Source organism: Panthera uncia, chromosome B4, assembly GCF_023721935.1.
Source record: "Panthera uncia isolate 11264 chromosome B4, Puncia_PCG_1.0, whole genome shotgun sequence".
Lineage (NCBI taxonomy): Eukaryota > Metazoa > Chordata > Mammalia > Carnivora > Felidae > Panthera > Panthera uncia.
In genome coordinates this window covers 102,579,544-102,600,246 of record NC_064809.1, presented here as the reverse complement: position 1 = coordinate 102,600,246, position 20,703 = coordinate 102,579,544, and the positions used below count along the sequence as shown (strand labels likewise).

The 20,703-nt window shown below is 35.8% G+C and overlaps 1 protein-coding gene across 5 annotated transcripts in view; it reads right to left on the bottom strand.

Annotated features, from left to right (window-relative positions):
* Positions 1–20,703, bottom strand: part of METTL25 (methyltransferase like 25) — a 155,949-nt gene that overhangs the window by 127,153 nt on the left and 8,093 nt on the right. For all 5 annotated transcript variants that reach the window (XR_007456740.1, XR_007456739.1, XM_049626012.1 and 2 more), the window contains exons 2-3: positions 3,752–3,916; positions 3,170–3,276 (exon numbers count right to left, since the gene is read on the bottom strand). Coding sequence is in view for 3 of the 5 variants with exons in the window: in XM_049626012.1 (XP_049481969.1) it covers positions 3,170–3,276; positions 3,752–3,916 (272 nt within the window). In the remaining 2 variants the exon portion in view is untranslated. The remainder of the gene's footprint in view (positions 1–3,169; positions 3,277–3,751; positions 3,917–20,703) is intronic.

Below are 20,703 nucleotides of genomic sequence, written 5' to 3'. Positions count from 1 at the left end.
AAAAAAAAAAAAAAAAAAAAGAAGACATCCAGATGGCTATCAGACATTAAAAAATGCTCAAAATCACTCATCGTTGGGGAAATACAAATAAAAACAACAATGAGATACCACCTTACACCTGTCAGAATGGATAACATGAACAACTCGCAACAACAGATGTTGGCGAGGATGCAGAGAAAGAGGAGCCCTTTTGCACTGCTGGTGGGAATGCAAACTGGTGCAGCCACTCTGGAAAACAGTCTGGAAGTTCTTCAAAAAATTAAAAATTGAACTACCCTATGACCCAGCAATTGCACTCCTATGAATTTATCCAAAGGATACAAAAATGCTGATTCAAAGGGGCACATATACCCCAATGTTCATAGCACTACTATCGACAATAGCCAAAATATGGAAAGAGCTCAAATGTCCATCGACTAATGAATGGACAAAAAAGATGGGATATGTGTGTACATACACACACACACACACACACACACACACACACACACACAATGGAATATTACTTGGCGATCAAAAAAAATGAAATCTTGCCATTTGCAACAACGTGGCTGGAACTAGAATGTATTATGCTAAGTGAAATAAGGTAGAGAAAGACAAATATCATATGATTTCACTCATGTGGAATTTAAGAAACAAAACAGATGAACATAGGGGAAGGGATGCAAAAACAAGACATAAAGAGAGGGAGACAAACTATAAGAGACTCTTAAATACAGAGAACAAACTGAGGGTTGCTGGAGGGGTGTTGGGTCAGGAGATGGGCTAAATGGGTGATGGGCATTAAGGAGGACACTTGTTGGGATGAGCACTAGGTGTTATATGCAAGTGATGACATCACTAAATTCTATTCCTGAAATCATTATTATACTATATGTTAACTAAATTGGATTTAAATAAATAAATAAATATAAACAAAAATATAAATAAAAAATAAATTTTAAAAGATTAACTTGACAAAACAATAATGTGCTGTATGAATTTGAAGTTATTTATTATGTAATATTTCATATAAATAAAAGAATAAATGTAGTCTAAGAATGAAGTTATGAAGCACAACAATAAATAGCACTTATCTTAGTTGGGTTATCACAGGGAAGATTCTACAACAAAGATTTAAGTATAACTGAACTATCTGGGAGGGAAAGAAACACTGGTAGGGAAGTAGATAAGAGAAAAGGAGAAAGAAAGGCAGCTCAGTAAAAGGTATGCTATTAAAAAAGATACCACTTTAGGGGCACCTGGGTGGCTCAGTTGGTTAAGTCTCCGACTTTGGCTGAGGTCATGATCTCACACTCCGTGAGTTTGAGCCCCGCACCGAGCTCTGTGCTGACATCTCAGAGCCTGGAGCCTGCTTCAGATTCTGTGTTTCCCTCTCTCTCTGCCCCTCCCCACCTCATGCTCTGTCTCTCTCTGTCTCTCAAAAATTAAATATTAAAAAAAAAAGATACCACTTTAGCACAAGCTGGATTTAATCACAATGGGAAACTGAGAGCTAGTGTAGACAACATAGTTCACAATCATCTTACCTGAAATGTTAAGGAGTTAATGTATCTGCACATCAACTTGTATCAATCATTAATTCAAGGCTACTCACGGGGAGGAATTAATTCCCAGAACTTGTATACAGGTAGTGCTTGCTTTAGCAGTCAGAGAAAACCGATAGGGAAAAATGCAGATACTGCCAGGTAGAAGGCAAGCTGGCACACTAATGAAATGCCTGAGAAAATTTAGGTTAGACCTCCAACAGTGTCTGCTATAACAATGAACCAACCAGCCACCCTATGAATGAGAATGAGTATTTCCACTGTGCAGGACTATGTCTTCTTTCCATATCTCTCTCGTTGCTTCCTCGACCAGCAGTAACAACTATTCTTAAATTATTGTTCATGATTCCCCTGCTTCTTTAATAGCTTTTTTGTATGTATTTTTTCCATTAAGAATATACCATTATTTTGCTGAAGAGCTTTAAAAAAGTGGTACTAAAAAATATGTAGTCTTCTGTAAATTTTTTAGTTTTCCATTCAATTCTATGTTTCTTATGTTTAGCCATATGAGATGTATTGCAGTAGTTTAAATTTTACCGTGTAATTGCCCCTTTTAGTCCAGCTGAGTATCACTGCCTGTTACTGATCTTGACAGGTACTGGTAGGTAGGATACACTAGAAAAAAGCTGAAAATTAACTGCCTTAGCTCTTGCCTCTGACCCCTACCCTAGAGATCTAGGTTGTCACAAGTGGCTCTGGATGCCTAGCCCAAGCTTTCATTGTTTTCTAGTCGCCCTCAAACTCTCCACAAGTCTGGAAGAATCCATGGAAAATATTCTAATACCCAAAAAAACTGAAGGAGGGAAAATTCTCTACTACTCCCAGAGATTGTTCTTGTAGAGATAAGAAAACTAATTTACTATTTTTTATGAGCCAGGGATAAGAAAAATAACTTACTATTTTTATAGGTTAATATAGGCAATCTTTGATTTTAATTTAACATCTGTTTTTACACATTACCATGTTTCCCAAAAGCTACTTTCACAACAGGAATGCATTGTGATTCTCCAATTTCTAACACATAGTTTCTTTGAGTTACTATAATGAGGCAGGTACCCCAGACCACAGCTTGGTAATCCACCTCCTCAGAACACCCAGTGGCAAACAATTTTGCCAAATGTCATTATCATAATGCTGCCTCAAGTTGGAAACATAAGAAAGACAATTTTTTTTTAATGTTTATTTCTTTTTGAGAGGGAGAGAGAGAACAAGCACGACGAGCAGGGTAGGGGCAGAGAGAGAGAGGGAGACAGAATCTGAAGCAGGCTCCAGGCTCTGAGATGTCAGCACGGGGCTTGAAACTCACAAACTGTAAGACCATGACCTAAGCTGAAGTTGGATGCTTAACCGACTGAGCCACCCAGGCGTCCCAACAAAGATAATTTAAAAGACTGAAATTTGTGGTAAAACATGAATAGTCATATCTTATTTTTAGTATAAATTTGTTATATTCACACTATATTGGGAAATGAGAGCACATATTTAAAACGTCTGACATATGTAACTTCAGCTATTATTTAATGACATTTAAATGCTAGACAGTGATAGTAGACAAAAAGATATGAATGATACAAAAAAAGGCAATTACCTTAACACCTGAAAATACAGACAAATTCTCTTACCTGCTTTATTCCACAGTAATCAGCAATACTGCTGATCAGCTCTGACATAACCTGAACTTCATGAGACTTTTTCAAATTCATAAACTCATCTGGTTTCACATTTTCACCTGAACAAAAGTAAAACAAAATTAAAATACTGCTATCAAAGGAACAAAATGTAATGAAAAATCATCAGTTAATGTTCATGTTTTCTGCAATTACATGTGACAATAACATATTCTATTGTGTCTGCATGATAAATCTCTATTAGTTTAGCTGCTATGAATCAAAATTTGAATTAAGAATATAAATAAGAAGATGACCCATAGAACATTATTAAAAATGTTCCTTGACAGAAAACACAATTAACTACAAAGGAAAGGACTGATAACTGAACTACAATGTAGGAAACAATGGGGAGATCTGTAACTAAGTTATTCTGTATAATTCATAAGAAAGATTGACACAAGCCAATCTATCAGTGCTCATGATAGAAAGTCTAACAATAAATTAAGAACACGTTGGAAAGATATACATATATGAACAATCTACTGCTTCTAGTACTAAAAAAATGCATACATACACATACACAAACACACCTACCAGTTCTCTGTTTTTGATTTCCTCGAAGGGCTGTAAGCAACTGTTCAAAAGGAGTACATATTCCCAAGTTTTGTACAGAATAATATCTCACAGCCAAAGCAAAGGCTTCCACACTCACCAGCTTCTGGGAAGTTTCACAAAATATTTGGGGAAAATTGGCAATACCTAAAAAAAATGAGGGTAAAAAGAAAAATGTTAGCAATAACTAGTTAATAGCTAACTTGGGTGAGATTTAAAAAATGAATGAAAAACACTGGATTTTTACAATGAATTACAATATTTCCATTTTGGTGTGAATTTTGAAAATATCTCTAATGACTCCATTATATTTATTATTTCGATTATTAGCTATTTGTAGCACCTGGTTTTCTCTTCGTGCTCACAATTATATATTTAAACTCTAAATTAAAATGAGTCTTTTTTTTTTTTTTTGGTCCCAAAAGCCAAAAAAAAAAAAGATAAAAGTTTAAAATATTGCTAAATTGCGGGTGCCTGGGTTGCTCAGTCAGTTAAGCATCCAACTTCAGCTCAGGTCATGATCACATGGTTCTTGAGTTTAAGCCCCACTAAGCCCCACGTCAGGCTCTGTGCTGACAGCTCAGAGCCTAGAGCCTGCTTTGGACTGTGTCTCCCTTGCTCTCTGCCCCTTCCCCACTCGTGCTCTGTCTTTGTCTCTCAAAAACAAATAAATGTTAAAAATTTTTGAAAAAAAATATTGCTAAACTGTAGTCATTACATAATTTATGAACAGTCTGGCTGACCTGCGACTGTGAATTTAAAGGCAATCAGCCTGCATGCACTGCACGGTTATTCCCCGTGCACACTGCATGTAGAATGATGGCAATGTCCCCAATGGTATAAATGTTACTGTAAAAGAGCCCTGCATCATTTGCACCATGTAGAAATTTTGTGTGCATGTGTGTTCAGCGCACTATCAAGATGAGTTCAAAAACTACTCATGTTATATTCAGGTGAAAACAGTTCATTTTCTTCCCCTGGTCAGTTTTAAACCAGGCATTCTATAAGTTTATTATAGGAACTACCGATGATTTCCAAATGCTCACTCATTAAGAAGAGTATGGTCAACTGTCGTACTGTTTGCAAACATCGGGTACCTCTCTCTGTGTGAGGATCATGCATCCTTTTGAGCTCTAGTGTGGCCACATCTCACCAAAGTGAACTACGCCATTTTCAGACAGAAGTTTTAAGAGAATCAGAAAATTCACTATGCTTTCTATTCCCAGAACTGTAATCACTAAACATGTGTCAAGATGGAACCTGAGTCCTTGAATGAGGATGACACAGACATCACCACTGTCAAACTATGCTACAACATATAGAAAAGTAAACTTCATTCTTTTTAGTGACTGAGTTTTTAGGTTTATTACTGCAGCATAAGCTCGCCCATTCTAATGGGTACACGTATGTACACTGACAGATTTGCTTTTTATTTGTTCAATTTCATTTGTCTAGGGCCATTTTCAGTACATTTAATGTATTTAGGAAGCTTACAAAAAGGGCATTCCAATTTGTCTTTAGTGGTTCAAATAAACTCTTCAGATAGATTGGTCTAATTAAGTTCATTCATTGAAAATTACTTTAAATAATTAAAAAAAACCCCACACATCCAGTGTTTAAATGAAGTATTTAAAATGTTCACCTTACGAAATCACTTCTCAGCCTTTTGGCTAAGACCAAGTGTAGTAAAATGTTCACCTTACAAAAGAATGGTACAATCCAGGAAACAACTTTGGTTCTCCCAGAGAAACCAAACTATATGCTACGAAGTCTATTCTAGCATAGCTGACCCTCCATCGTTACTTGTAAAATTATAAAAGCTTATTTAAACACAAAGAATAATGATGCTCCTGACAAAATTTAAAAGAAGAAAATTGATGGAGGCTCTCAGAATTCTAAATAAAAACTACATGTTTAGATAGTATCTTTTTGAAGTTAATTAATATCTATTAAGATGTTGGTGATAATGTTTACCATGTTAATTAATAAGAATATAGTTGGCAGAGACCTGTAACTTCCATTTCTGAATCAACAAGATAGAAATATAAGCTATAAAATTACTATAGTGGATTTATTTAAGCTATATTTCACGTATTATAAAGTTCTTTGGATATTTTACAAACTGAATTTACTAACACAGCCAAAAGAAATAAAATCCACATCAAAATATTTAGGCATGATACAGAGGGGAAAACTCAGTCAACTATTAAGTGAGACTCTCAGGTTTAAGGGCAGTCTCAACATCCCCAAGTTCCAGGGCAGCAATTTCTTAGAGTGTGATAGAATAAGAGTATTAAATCTCAAAGTGCAGAGGGACTATTATACTAGTCAGTTATTGGACAATGTTGCCAACAGAAAGAAATGTTGATGTTTCTGTTGGAAAAGTAAAGGTTCAAATCAACTTAACTATTCTACTGAAAATACTTGAAAAAAAAAAAATCCCAATCCAACCTGATCTAAATGTTGTTAATTTGCTTTTAATTATAGGCCTCAAAGTAATTTCAGAAATTTGGAAATCAAAATTACAAAACTATTATCTTTAGCAATGATTGCTTTAAACAAAAAAGATAGTGATCTGATTTAATCCATTAGTTTATGTTATTTAGGGTTACACCAGTTTATTCAGATAGTCTAGAATCTGTGAAAAATCTTTCTGAATTACAGAAATATTTCTAAAGATTCGGAGAGAGAGAGAGAGAGAGAGAGAGAGAGAGAGAGAGACATGTCATGTTCTTACCTTTGCTTCCATCTCTGAAACAGTATGTAAGAAAAGTTATGTGGCAATGGTAATAGTGTATGTGGTCCTCACAGTGCTTCTCTAAATACTTGTAGGAGCTTGGGTTTGGCAACTGGCAAAACAGAAACTACAGTGCTACTCAACTGATATTTACTTAATTATTAATTAGTTCAATTTTCTTACACAGAAAACTTTGTTTTTAAATTTGTTGCCCAATGTGCCAGCATACTATGTGGCTTGATTATTTTGTAAATGTCTCCCCCTACTGGAAGCACCTGTTCTGCTTGATTGCATGCTTTAACTCTTATTTTGGTACACCTAGATCACTATTCCACAGAAATTTCTTATAATGTAGATTAATTGGGCATGAGAGAGCAAGGGGAGCAAAGAGATGGGGAAAAGCTATTTTCTGTAAATATGAGATCAGGGTATCTCTAAGAATCTTTAAAAAAAAACAGCAGAGATCAATACACAAGGAAAGATAGAAAAGTCATATATACATGTTGGATTATAAAAATCTCAAGGTAGAGAAATGAATAATAACACTTCAAAACTAGAAATAGAAATATTCAATCAATATATTTACCTTGTACATATTTACATTTAATAAATAAAAATAAAGTTTCAAAAATAAGTGTCTGTTATTTTACCTGAATGTTATTTAGCACTTTAGGGAAGACAGAATACTGTTAGGATTCACAATAAATCAACATTATAACTAACATTTATTGCTCATATGCTATGTGTCAGGCACCGTGTTCAACAGTTTACATTTAATGGAATAGTCTAATGAGGTGATTACATAGTGGCCTCATCCCCATTTACAGAGTAAGAAACTGCAACCTAGAGAGCCAGGTTCACACACACACCAAATGGCAAGGCACGTGAACCTTGCTCACAAATCTCACTTTGATTAGCATGCCACAGCAGTCAATTCAGTGGGCAACAAATGAAAACAGGGAAGACAGCAGTTAAAACCGCTCGGCAAATCTGACGGTCCGAATCAGGTCTAGCCAGAACTCCCTCTGGCAGAGGTGCATACCATGCATGGTAATATCTGAAGATGGCTCATATTCACTTTGCTATGTTCTTAATTCTTTCACTTTACTTCCCTCAACACCTCCCTCTACTGGAAATTATTTTAAGGTTTCGAAAAATTTAAAAAGTAACTTTGACACATAGAACAACTGATAAGTCTCTGAAAAGGAAATAATGAGGTTTTATAATGAGATCTTGTTGTAGTATCTATTTCTAAAAACAAAGCAACCCGACTCCTTCATGCCATGCTAAGCCAGCACTCAGCTGTAAAGCAACACCTTGGAAAGCAACAACACCTTGTACACGGAAGGCACTCAGTAAAGAGGGGATGAATGGATGGATGAATGAATGAATGAATGAATGAAAGAAAGCAACACTTTAATACACTCACTATTGCAGTATCACCAGCTATACTAGGAGAAACAAATTCTAAGATTCTGTGGTGGCAGTGATCACGGAGGCCAGTGGGAGGACTTCAGTAGCACTGCTGAGCCTGTTAGAATAAAATCTCATCTGAGCCCTAATGACTATAATCATAAGGTGAGACAAGAGCAATTTAGAACATTTAGAATGTGATACAAGATAGAATATAATTATGTGCTAAATTTTGAGGTTTAACTGTGTTATAGGAGTTAGGACAAAGGTCACTATTGCTATTACACAGCCTAGACCTGTCCCATGGTCCAGAATGTCAAGAAAAAAATCAACAGTGCCCTCTTAATAATCATCTTCAAAGGACATGGAAATGTCTTATATTCATTTGTACATCAATATCCTACAGATGCCTCCAATTCAAAAGGCTCAAAACTGAACTGAACATTCTCATGCTCTTTAAATAATGTCTTGTTTAATGTCCTTGCTCACTCAGTGCTGAAGTTTTTCCATCATCTTAAATGCTCCCTGTGCCCTTGATCCACATATCTAGCCACTCATCAATATTAATATAAAAATGTCTTTCATTGTGGAATGAATCTCCCCATCCCATCCCCCATCATCACCACAAGGGTTCAAACTCTATTAGTTCCCACCAGTGCTACTGCAATAGCTTCACAGGTGATTTTTTTCTGATCGATAAAACTGCCATAAGCATAATAAGTGCTCAAAAGTGTTGCCTGAGTTCAATTGAACATGTTTCCTAAAATAGAAATTTACTTACATTCAATGCAAATTTAATTACATATTGTAAGGCTATAACTTCCACAACAGACTTAGGCTTTAATCTTTTATACTTGTTTAGTAGACTTCAAACCAAAGTTAAAGTCTGTCTTGCTGAACTGTGAAAATTATAGATAGGATGTTTTAAATTTTATGAATGTTTGAGTATCTCCATAATCCTGTCATTTATATAAGGAAGAAAATAAAATACATAATGTTGTTTTTTTTTTAATTACTTTATATCATCCAATTATGTCTAGGAAACTTTTTGCATATGCTACTTCAGGGCAATTTCTGGTTGCATATGAATTGAAACAGTATGTCATTCAACATGTAAACCACACTCTCAGAAAGAATAAGGAAAAATTAACAAAGAATTGACATTCATGTTCTCACTGTGCCAATATTAACATCATACTGAATGTTTAAAGTACATGTAACCATTTCAAAAGTATTTTCACATTTAACTAGTTATTTGTAACAATAAAATTAAATATAAAAATGGGAAAAACTAACCACATATTTTAACTGTAAGAGACCATTTTCATAGTTTAATTTGAAGGCAAATAAAAATATTATACAAAAATATAGCAATTTAGAAACTGATGTGGTAAATTAAAAAACAACAACAACAAAAAACAAAACAACAGCAAAAAACCCTGATAAAAAGATCAACAATTCCAAGGTGTTTTCTATGTGTGAGGTAATAACTAAACCTCAATAAAGCTAATTTGAGATTCAGTTATGGGACATGTGTCTTAGCATTTACAAAGCATATGGACAACAAATGATCAATGAGGATTCCAGGGGCACAGAAATCCCCAGTGACAATTCTGAGACGCCACATAGGATGTGCTTACTCAGGTCTCTGCACTTGTTTTCAACTCTGTCCGAGACCATCTTCTCCAGGTATTTTCATGGCTCACTCTCACTCCCTTTACGTCTGTGCTCAAATGTCACAATTTCAGTGAAAATTTCTCTGATAACTCTGTTTAAAACTGCAACCACGGGGCACCTGGGTGGCTCAGTCTGTTAAGGGTCCGACTTCAGCTCAGGTCATGATCTTGCGGTTGGTGAGTTCCAGCCCTGTGTCGGGCTCTGTGCTGACAGCTCAGAGCCTGGAGCTGCTTCAGATTCTGTGTCTCCCTCTCTCTCTCTGCCCCTTCCCTGCTCTCTCTCTCTCTCTCTCTCAAAAATAAACATTAAAAAAAATTAAAAAAAAACTGCAACCACATTCAACCCTTACCCTCTCTGATCTTTTTTTTTTTTTTTTTTTTTATAGCACTTAACACCATCTGATGTTTATAGCAAGTAAGATCCAAGAGGACACAGGTTTTTATTCATTACTGATTCCTCAGAACTTAGAATAATGCTTGGTACTTAAGTAAGTATTCAATGAATAAATGAATGAGCAAGAACTAGGTTTAAATTCTGTTTATCAGACTGTCTATCCCTGTGCGGCCATGAGTGATTTATTTATCTGCTCTAAGATTTGATTTATCCATAAAATGGGAGGAAAATACATATTTTATAATGTCATTAAAGAATACACACATACATATATGCATACAAATACATGTGAATATGTACACAAGAATTTGATGTATTTACACACATATGTGCATACATGCATACACACACACATATATACATATCACTTAATACAGAGCCCAGAACACAGTAAGCAACCCCCAAACCATGAATCTAAACTAAGTAACTAAGTATACTTAGGGTTTTGTCAGAATAGAAGGTTGAAAACACACAAATGTTTTTAGGTCCAGAATACCATATAGGATACTATGAAAGAAACCAAAAGAAAGATCAATACACATACCCAGTTCCTAAATGTGGAGCCTGCTGGGAGAAAAGAGGTTTGGGTCTGGAACTTCGGTGCAAGACCTCCATCATTAGAATGAAGGCACAACTAGGGACAAGTGAGCTGCAACTTGAGACACAACAGAGGAGTCCAAGAGCCAACCCTGGGTTCCGCATTCTAGGCAGGATGACAACAAGAATTACTCAGTGTTGGGACCCCAGTGGTTAGCACTGGCTACCACTATTGTAGCATCAGCTTTAAAGTATAGGAGAGAATTCTAATACTAACGATATTTCTCACTGAATTTAATGTGAAATTTGACAGGTAGGTTACAAGCTTGACTATGCCTTAAAGACCCGATGTAGAGTTTCAAGTTTATTAAGTTTTAATTTTCTATTACTGAAAGTCTCTATTTTCAGAAAGTAACCAAAGCCAAGAGATAGATTACTAGAAATCCAACCACTTAAAACTCCATTTAAAATCAGAAGTATTTAAAAGTAAATTAAATAAATATTTGTAAAGATTTTCTAAAGAATAAATTTTAAATTTAATAAATCAAATATGATTTTATTACCAAAATACAAAATTAATTCCGAATTGCAAAACTTTAAAAATTGGTGTTATAATTGTACAGGATACTTTAAAAATTGACCAGTAAGTGCTTTGAAATCAAACTCTGGTCACTTGTTCCTACCACAGATGTCTCATTTCCTATTCGACTGTCACTTCTTAATATCACTTTAGTCTCTACCGCCCACAGTGCCTCAACAATGTTAGTATCTTAGTAACTAACAATACCATTGACCTCTTACTGAGAAGACCAATATTTCTTTTCTACACATTGACTTGGACCTAGATTTCCATGCTTTCAAAAATAAAGAAGGCTTTCCAGTTTATTATTTGAGGCAGGACACACAAAAAGCTTTTGTCCCAAGTACACTGTAATTATAAGCATAATTAATAACTAATAGCACATCTTAAAAGGGTAAAATTAAGTCACACCTCTCTCTTCAAATTATACTTTTTTTCCATTATGCATTTCATTAACTTCAGCTTAATTTCATCTGCCATTGTTAGCTAAACCCCATTACTTACACTTCAACATTAATACAAAATAAATGTGTCTATTCTACTCTTAACTCAGTTATTATCATTTGCCAAGTAGAAGCAATACACAAAAGGAATCTGCATTAAGCATACACTTTCATTTATCTAGTTCCTACCATATCTCAGGCAGATCTTATTCTTTACTTAACTTTTGTGTTTATAATTAACCAAATCAAATCAATTATTCTTTAGGGATCATTCTTCAAGGTGGCTGCAAACAGAGCATAAACAATAAAATGTCCACCTAAATTTTAAATTCACCATTTTGTTTTCAATAACAAAGAGGGAAGAATTGAGCCTCAGTAACTGTCATTGGTGCTGCCTAGAGACACTAGAGCTATCTAGAGCTGATTAGAGATCAGCTAGAGCTGAATCTGAAATGGAGCATCCCCTAAAAAGAGGAAGGACTATTTCCAACACTTGATATTATCTACAATTGCTAAATTATGGAAACAGCCCAAGTGTCCATCGACTGATGAATGGATTAAAAAAAGATGTAGTGTATACGTACAATGGAATATGAGCCCTAAAAAAGAATATCTTGCCATTTAAAGCAATATGAATAGGGCTAGAAATATTAGGCTAAGCGAAATAAGTCAGTCAGAAAAGACAAATACCATATGATTTCACTCATACGTGGAAATTAAGAAACAAATGAACAAAGGGGGAAAAAAGAGAGAGAGAGGCAAACCAAGAACAGACTTTTTTTTCTTTCTGTTTTTTTAAAGAAATAGACTGTTAACTATAGAGAACAAACTGATGGTTACCAGAGGGGAGGTGGGAGGGAATGGGGGAAATAGGTGATGGGGGTTAAGGAGTGCACTTGTGACAAGCACTGGATGATGTCCAATGTAAGTGTTGAATCACCATATTGCATACCTGAAATTAATATTATACTGCATGCTAATAAACTGGAATTTATATAAAAACTTCTTTAAAAAGGACAAAAATAACTTTTTCTAAAAAGGAATAAAGACAGACTGTGCAATGAAGACTAGTTAAATTAATGTTGGAAAATATATAAATCGCTAATAATAAGGAACAAAAAGTTACCAGAAAAAGTGAAGAATGAGCCCAAGTGTTGGTCTAAATGAAAAAGAATTCAAAGAAGTTTGTAATACTATTAACACTTTTTTTTTTTTTTAATTTTTTTCAACATTTTTTATTTATTTTTGGGACAGAGAGAGACAGAGCATGAACGGGGGAGGGGCAGAGAGAGAGGGAGACACAGAATCGGAAACAGGCTCCAGGCTCCGAGCCATCAGCCCAGAGCCTGACGCGGGGCTCGAACTCACGGACCGCGAGATCGTGACCTGGCTGAAGTCGGACGCTTAACCGACTGCGCCACCCAGGCGCCCCTACTATTAACACTTTCAACCAGTGGTTCTTACCCTGAGATCTAAGAGCTAAAGAAGCCTGTGAATCACCTAAAGCTGTACATAGCTTTGCGTCTAATTATGAGCATAGATACCCTATTTTTTTGAGGAAGGGGTACTATAGCATTCATTTAATTCAATATTTTAATGGGACTTGCGACCCAAAAGATTAAGAATCACTCATTTTACTATTTTTTTAACCTTTATATTCCCAAATGTAAATATTATAACATGTAATTCAACCAAGTATTTTTCGTCTGCTTCTAGAGATCATTTTAAATGTTCAAAACATGAAAACTAAGTAGTGACTACCAAAATAACCTAGGATTATTCTTTTTTTCCCCCCATTAGGAGAGAGCTATTAATTCTTAACATGAAATTTATATTTTTAAAGTTAATCTAACTTTGAAAAATAACCCTTTCCTTTCCAGTACTTTTATTATTTAACAGATCCTCAGTGTTGATGGTCTAAGTTACTAGGCTGGCTTTTTTCGATAATTCCCATCTAAACAAAACAAGTAAATAATTTAAGGTACCAAAACATATAGATTAGTCTATTCCATTTGGCAAAATATATGTTAACAATAATAAATGGTTTTAAATAAATTTGCACAATCTAAATTTAAATCTCTAATAAAAAAGGCAAGATTGTTACTTGTTTGCAGAATCCCAGAGACATCTCAAGTGATACAACAACCTGATCCAGGAGAAGAATGAACCACATATTTTATAAGCTATATTACAAAACTGTAGTCATCAAGACAGTATGGCACTGGCACACACAAAAAAGTGACACACATATCAACGGAACAGAATAGAAAACCCAGAAATGGACCCACAACTATATGGTCAACCAATCTTTGACAAAGCAAGAAAGACTATCCAGTGGAAATAAGAGTTTTTCAACAAATGGTGTTGGGAAAACTGGACGGTGATATGCAGAAGAATGAAACTGGACCACTTTCTTACACCATACCAAAATAAATAAGTCAATGAAAGACCTAAATGGAGACAGGAAGCCATCAAAATCCTTGAGGAATGCACAGGCAGAAACCTCTTTGGTCTTGGCTATAGCAACTTCTTACTAGACAATGTCATCAAAGGCAAGAGAAATAAAAGCAAACATGAACTATTGGGACCTCATCAAGATAAAAAGCTTCTTCACAGCAAAGGAAACAATCAACAAAACCAAAAGGCAGCCTATAGAATGGGAGAAGATATTTGCAAACAACATATTTGATAAAGGGTTAGTATCCAAAATCTATATAGAACTTAATAAGCTCAACACTCAAAACACAAATAACCCAGTGAAGACATGAATAGACACTTTTCCAAAGAAGACACCCAGATGGCTAACAGACACATGAAGAAATGCTCAACATCCCTCATCATCAGGGAAACACAAACCAAAACCATGAAGAGATACCACGTCATACCTGTCAGAATGGCTAAACTTAACACAGGAAACAACAGATTTGTAGAGGGTGTAGAGAAAGAAGAGCCCTCTCACACTGCTGGTGGGAATGCAAACTATACAGCCACTCTGGAGAATAGTATGGAGCTTCCTCAAGAAACCAAAAATTGAACTACCTTATGATCCAGCTATTGCACTACTATGTATTTACCCAAAGGATCCAAAAATACTGATTCAAAGGGGGTACATGCTCCCCAATGGTTATAGCAGCATTATCAACAATTGCCAAATTATGGAGGGAGCCCAAATGTCCATCAATTGATGAATGGATAAAGAAATGTGGTGTGTGTGTGTGTGTATTTCTCTCTCTATATATATATGTATATGTGTGTGTGTGTGTGTGTATATATATACACACACACACACACACACACACACACACACAATGGAATATTACTCAGCCCTAAAAAAGAATGAAACTTGCCATTTGTAATATATTTGTAAAGACATGGATAGAGCTGTGAAATAAGTCAACCAGAGAAAGACAAATATCTATGATTTCACTTATATGTGTAATTTAAGAAACAAAACAGATGAACATATGGGATGGGGGGCAGAAGAGAAGAGAAACAAACCACAAGGGACTCTTAATGATACAGAAGAAACTATGAGGTGACAGAGAGAGATGGGTGGGAGGTGGGCTAAATGAGTGATGGGTGCTAAGGAGTGCACTTGTTGGGATGAACACTGGGTGTTGGATGTAAATGATGAATCACTGAATTCTACTCTTGAATCCAATATTGCACTATATGTTAACTAAAATTTAAATTTAAGAAAGGGGAATTTTTTTTAATTAAAACTTGAAATAGAAAAAGTAAAATAAAATATAAAGTTGATAGATAAAAAATTAAATAAATAAATAAATAAATAAATAAATAAAAAGTAAACTTAAGTCAAATACACATACTAAGTGAAAGGTGGGAGAAGGAAGATTGAAAAGAACAAACGGGCGCCTGGGTGGCTCAGTCGGTTAAGCGCTGACTTCGGGTCAGATCACGATCTCACAGTTCATGAGTTCAAGCCCCGCATCGGGCTCTGTGCTGACAGCTCAGAGCCTGGAGCCTGCTTCAGATTCTGTCTCTCTCTCTGCCCCTCCCCCACTCATGCTCCGTCTCTCAAAAATCAATAAACATTAAAAAAATTTTTTTTTAAAGAAAAAGAACAAACGAGGCATCTGGGTGGTGCAGTCGTTTGGACGTCCACCTTCAGCTCAGGTCATGATCTCACGGTTCGTGAGTTCAAGCCCCACGTCAGGCTCTGTGCTGACAGCTCAGAGCCTAGAGCTGGCTTCGGATTCTGTGTCTCCCTCTCTTTGTGCCCCTCCTCCACTCACACTCTGTTCTCTCTTTTAAAAATAAAGATTAAAAAAAATAAAAAGAAAAGAACAGAAGTAGAAATATTTTATACAAGTTTAAGTTTGCCAGATTAAAAATGACCCTCCTCCTAAAAAACAATAATTATTTCCAGATAATTTAATAATGGAATTATACTTCCAAATCTGTCTTTGGTGGAAAATACTATAAAGTATTAAGCAGTATTAAAGGTTTATAAAAGCAAGTGTTGTAGACAAAAGGACAGATTCACTATGTTTAGATAATGGCTTCATACTCAACAGATGCAAAGAGCAGTCAATTAAGAATAATAATCTTTGAGAAATAATTGTTGACAAAGAGCCAGCTGTAATGAAATTCTGAATACTCTAAAAATAGTCAGTTTTAAAATAAAAAAAATAGTTGTCATGATACATTACCTCACTAAGATGGCATAAACATTCTTAAGAAACACACAGAGAAGAATAAAACAATAAATGAGGAACAGCTTAACATGCCAGGAGGGAAAACTAGAATTTTATTGTGGAGAATGATAAAAACTTGTGGAAGCAATACAACAACTGAAACACACACAGCTGGACATTTTAAATTTCAAATACAAAGAATGATGAAAAACTTACTTGGGAAATGAAATCAACCAGTTTTGGATAAAAGCACTGTCACATAGCTGGAAATTAAATAATAAAAATAGATAGATAGATAGATAGATAGATACACAGACAGACAGATAGATAGATATAGAAAGGAGCACCTGGGTGGCTCAGTTGGTTAAGCCTCTGACTCTTGATTTTGTTCCACTCAGGTCATGATTTCATGGTTTGTGAGATTGAGCCCCGTATTGGGCTCTGTGCTGATAGCATGGAGCCTGCTTGGGATTTTCTCTCTCCCTCTCTCTTTCTCTGCCCCTCCCAGACTTGTGCATGTGTGTGCTCACATGCATGTGTGCATGCTCTCTCTCTCTCAAAATAAACTTTAGATAGATTGATAAATGGTAAATTAAGCATTTTCTTGGGCAATGCTTAGAACATAGGACTTTCACAGATCACACAGTCTAGAAAGTATAATTTTCAGACTAAATGAGAAGAAACTAGAGTAAAATTCTGCTTAGAAAGGAAAACTCCATTCATCTTTCCATTTTGTTTTATACTACAATCACCAATATCTTTTATCTTTCTTATTGGAATGTGAATTTTTAAAGGCAAAGATTATGCCCAGTTCACTTTTGTATTCAAGCACAACACCTAGTACCATGTTATACTAATAAAATCTTAAATAATATTTGTAAAAAGTAGAATACAGACACCCAGAAGTTGTAAAGTGTAGAGACTACTGACCTTTCTTATCTTAATTCCAATAATGACTACAGCAAATTTTGAATACTGAACTTGTAGAGGGGAGAGACAAGATGCTCAAGGATTGCTTAGTCCTTTCTCTCACTTTTCAACTATCAGTAGGGTTAAATTCATTCCAATCACATTTGGTCCTTATAGCCTAGAGAAGTGATAATTCGTACTACCCAAATAAAACATGTAAACTGATTCTAAAAATATGAAGCAGTAGATAAATGGTTGAGGAGCAATGAATGTGAAATCTTAAAATCTCCATTTGGGTGACCTTAAATACAATATATCTAAAACTAAATGCATTATTTCCCCCAAAGAATTCTTTGAATTATCTTTGATTCCTCCATTTCCCTAAACTCATATAAATATCAGTCACCAAGAACTACCAATTTTCTCTGCACAAATTCTTTTAAAAATCATCACTTCCTTTGCATTTCCATTGCTATCATCTTGTCCCAGGCCAACCCTCAACTCTAGACTATCACAAAGGTGATTGTTGCCCCATGGAAGAATGATTCCAAACAGTTTAGCAGACTAGTCTCCAGAAACTGGCTGCGATATTTTTTTCAGACTTTACTCTTAGCTATTTAAAAATTTTATGAATGCTCTGCTCTCTGTTCCTGTCTATGTGTTTTATAGTTTTCCATATTTACCCTTTTGCTTACACTGCTCTACCTACTGGAATGTTCCTATACTCTATCCTTAGCTATATTAAATTTAACACATAGACAATGAGGACCAACTCTGTGGTGCTAACCATATGCTAGAGACCAGAACTCATATACTAGTAAGGTCGAAAGAAGCAAGTCATTCTAACACAACATGCTAAGTGCTCTAATAAAGGTAGAAATAAAATATACAAATAATTAGTTTTGTTATTAATGTAGTATAATTTGATCTGGGCTTTGAAAAAAAGATGAGAAATAAATGTATTGTTACTAAATATTTGAGGTGGGGCAGAGGATTGCACGAACAAAATGAGGGAGGGGAAAAATACATGGCACACTAAGGGAACAAGGCAGCAGAAGTACAAGGTATACGAGCAGAGATAGAACCCCAAGAGAAGTACTGGTAATACTATACCACTCCTTTCTACCCCCTCCCTTCAACTTTGGTTGAAAACATACCTTGAAACTGAGAACTAAAAAAAATAAAATTAAAAAAAAAACAAAAAACTGAGAACTGACATCAAATTATTTCAGCCATCTTCATAATTAAAGTTGATGTGGAGTCAGATCATGTAGGGAGTTCAATCATTTATTAACTTGGATGACCCAATAATGACTGGTCATATGTTTTTCTATCTCAAGATTCAGGTTGACTCACGCCCTCAACATGATCAGGGATTTAACAGCAGGGACTAATAAGGTCTGTAGATAAAACTTTTAAATCATTACATTCCCTAGGATTTGAGAACTAGGAGCCACCCTAGATCACTTTTAGTCAAGTGATCCATAACTATTTTTGGTTGTTCGGAAACAAACTCCTAAATTCACTTTCAGGGGGTACAAGAAAACTGACTGAAGGACACAAACCAAGAGTCATAATCTCTAGTACTTTGGGGGGGGCTGGAGAAATTATTTCAGATGGAGATGCTTGCTAGGGGATGAAGATAACACTTGAAGATATAAAGGGAGCTTTCTGCCACACAGAGATGTGGAACAAAATAGCCAGATCTGATTTTTTTTTTCAAGAGAAACTACAATCCCAGATTTATGGTGTTTGTGTGCATGTGTATATGTTAAATCTGTCAATTTTGAAATGTTGGCTGGAAAAAAACAAACAAACACTTACTGGTCATGTAAGACATTTGTATAAGCCACATGAGATTGGGGGGCAGCTATTTTCCACCTCAGCCACTGAGGAACACCTCAGGTGTTACTTCTTATATGAGGAAACTAGGGCCTACGGTTAAATGTCTGTTCAAGACACACAGCTAATCAGACTTAGAGATGGATTATCCAGGTCTTCGGACTCTGAGTCCAGACTGCCTCTATCTGAGGGGAGTAGAATATAGGGAAGATTAATAATATTTATTAAATGCCTACTCACGTGGTAGGTTTTAACATATATCTTAATTACTTTTACACAGCCCCTATAGGCAGGAACTATGATTCCCATTTTTCATATGGGAAAACTAAGGCTCAAAAGCTGAACCAAGTTGCACAAAATGATACAGCGCAGCAGTAAAGTATCAGAGCCAGGATTCAAAACTAAATGTGATGACCACAAAACCTATACTCTTTCCATGCTACCTCCTATTTGCTTACATTAACAATGAGGTTCCAACAGAAGAGGAGACAGGCGATAAGGCCAGAAGTTGAAGGACTTTATTTTGCAGGAAATATAGACCTACTGATGACTTTTGAACAGATGAAGGACAGGACCAGAAGTATGATTCTGGAAGATAATTGGAAAGCAGTATGAATGGAAAGGCAACTGAAATATAGAGTCTGAAGGCAAGAATAACAGCTCAAAGTTATTGCTAAAATTCTGCTGCAAGACTTAAAAAGGAGGAAATTAAACTATTTGCTACGGGAATGGGAAGCAGCAGATGCAAGAGAAATTGAGGGAGAAGAGATGACAGATTATGAGCCTGAGTAACAGGAAGAATGTTAATGCCATTTATAGAGAAGCCCTTTAACCACTGAGGTGATGAAGTTATAAAACAAAAATAAAGGCAGACCCTAGCAGTTATGAAGGCATGTAGGCAAGCAGGGTTTGGGTCTTGTGTGTGTGTGTGTGTGTGTGTGTGTGTGTCTGTATGTGTGTGGGGGGGGCGGTTTGTAAACCAGGCAAAGAATCTAAATCATGATAAACCAAAAAGATAGGTTACTATTAACTGCAAGCTTCCAGTGAAAGGTTAATGATTTGACAAAATTTATATAAACAACATAAGATGAATATCTAAACATATAGAAGGCACTCAAATTTATTCTGACCAGCTAAACATAAGCATAATTTAAATGGAACGAGGGGAGGGGCGCCTGGGTGGCTCAGTCGGTTGAGCGTCCGACTTCGGCTCAGGTCATGATCTCGCGGTCCGTGAGTTCGAGCCCCGCATCGGGCTCTGTGCTGACAGCTCAGAGCCTGGAGCCTGCTTCAGATTCTGTGTCTCCCTCTCTCTCTCTGACCCTCCCCCATTCATGCTCTGTCTCTCTCTGTCTCAAAAATAAATAAACATTAAAAAAAATTAAAAAAAATAAATGGAACGAGGGGAAAAAAAGCGGGAAATGTAATAATGAGAGATATCTTCATGAACTTTGTTGCACTGAACATGTTAATTATGGAAAGATATGGGGGATGGGGGCTCAAAACTTGGGGAGGATGTATTAAAAACTAGAATATAAATTCAGTTCTAAATGGTCTCATCTAAAAGGAACAATCTGAAAGCACCTTCTATATATCAAATAAGCAAAGTACGATGACAAATCACCCTGGGTTCCCAGATTTGCTTGCTTTGTTGCTCTCCCTTACTTATAATTGCAGTAGCAACCCAGGGACAGGGCTGACACTTGCCACTATCTTGTGGTGTCATATTATTTCCACACTTGAGG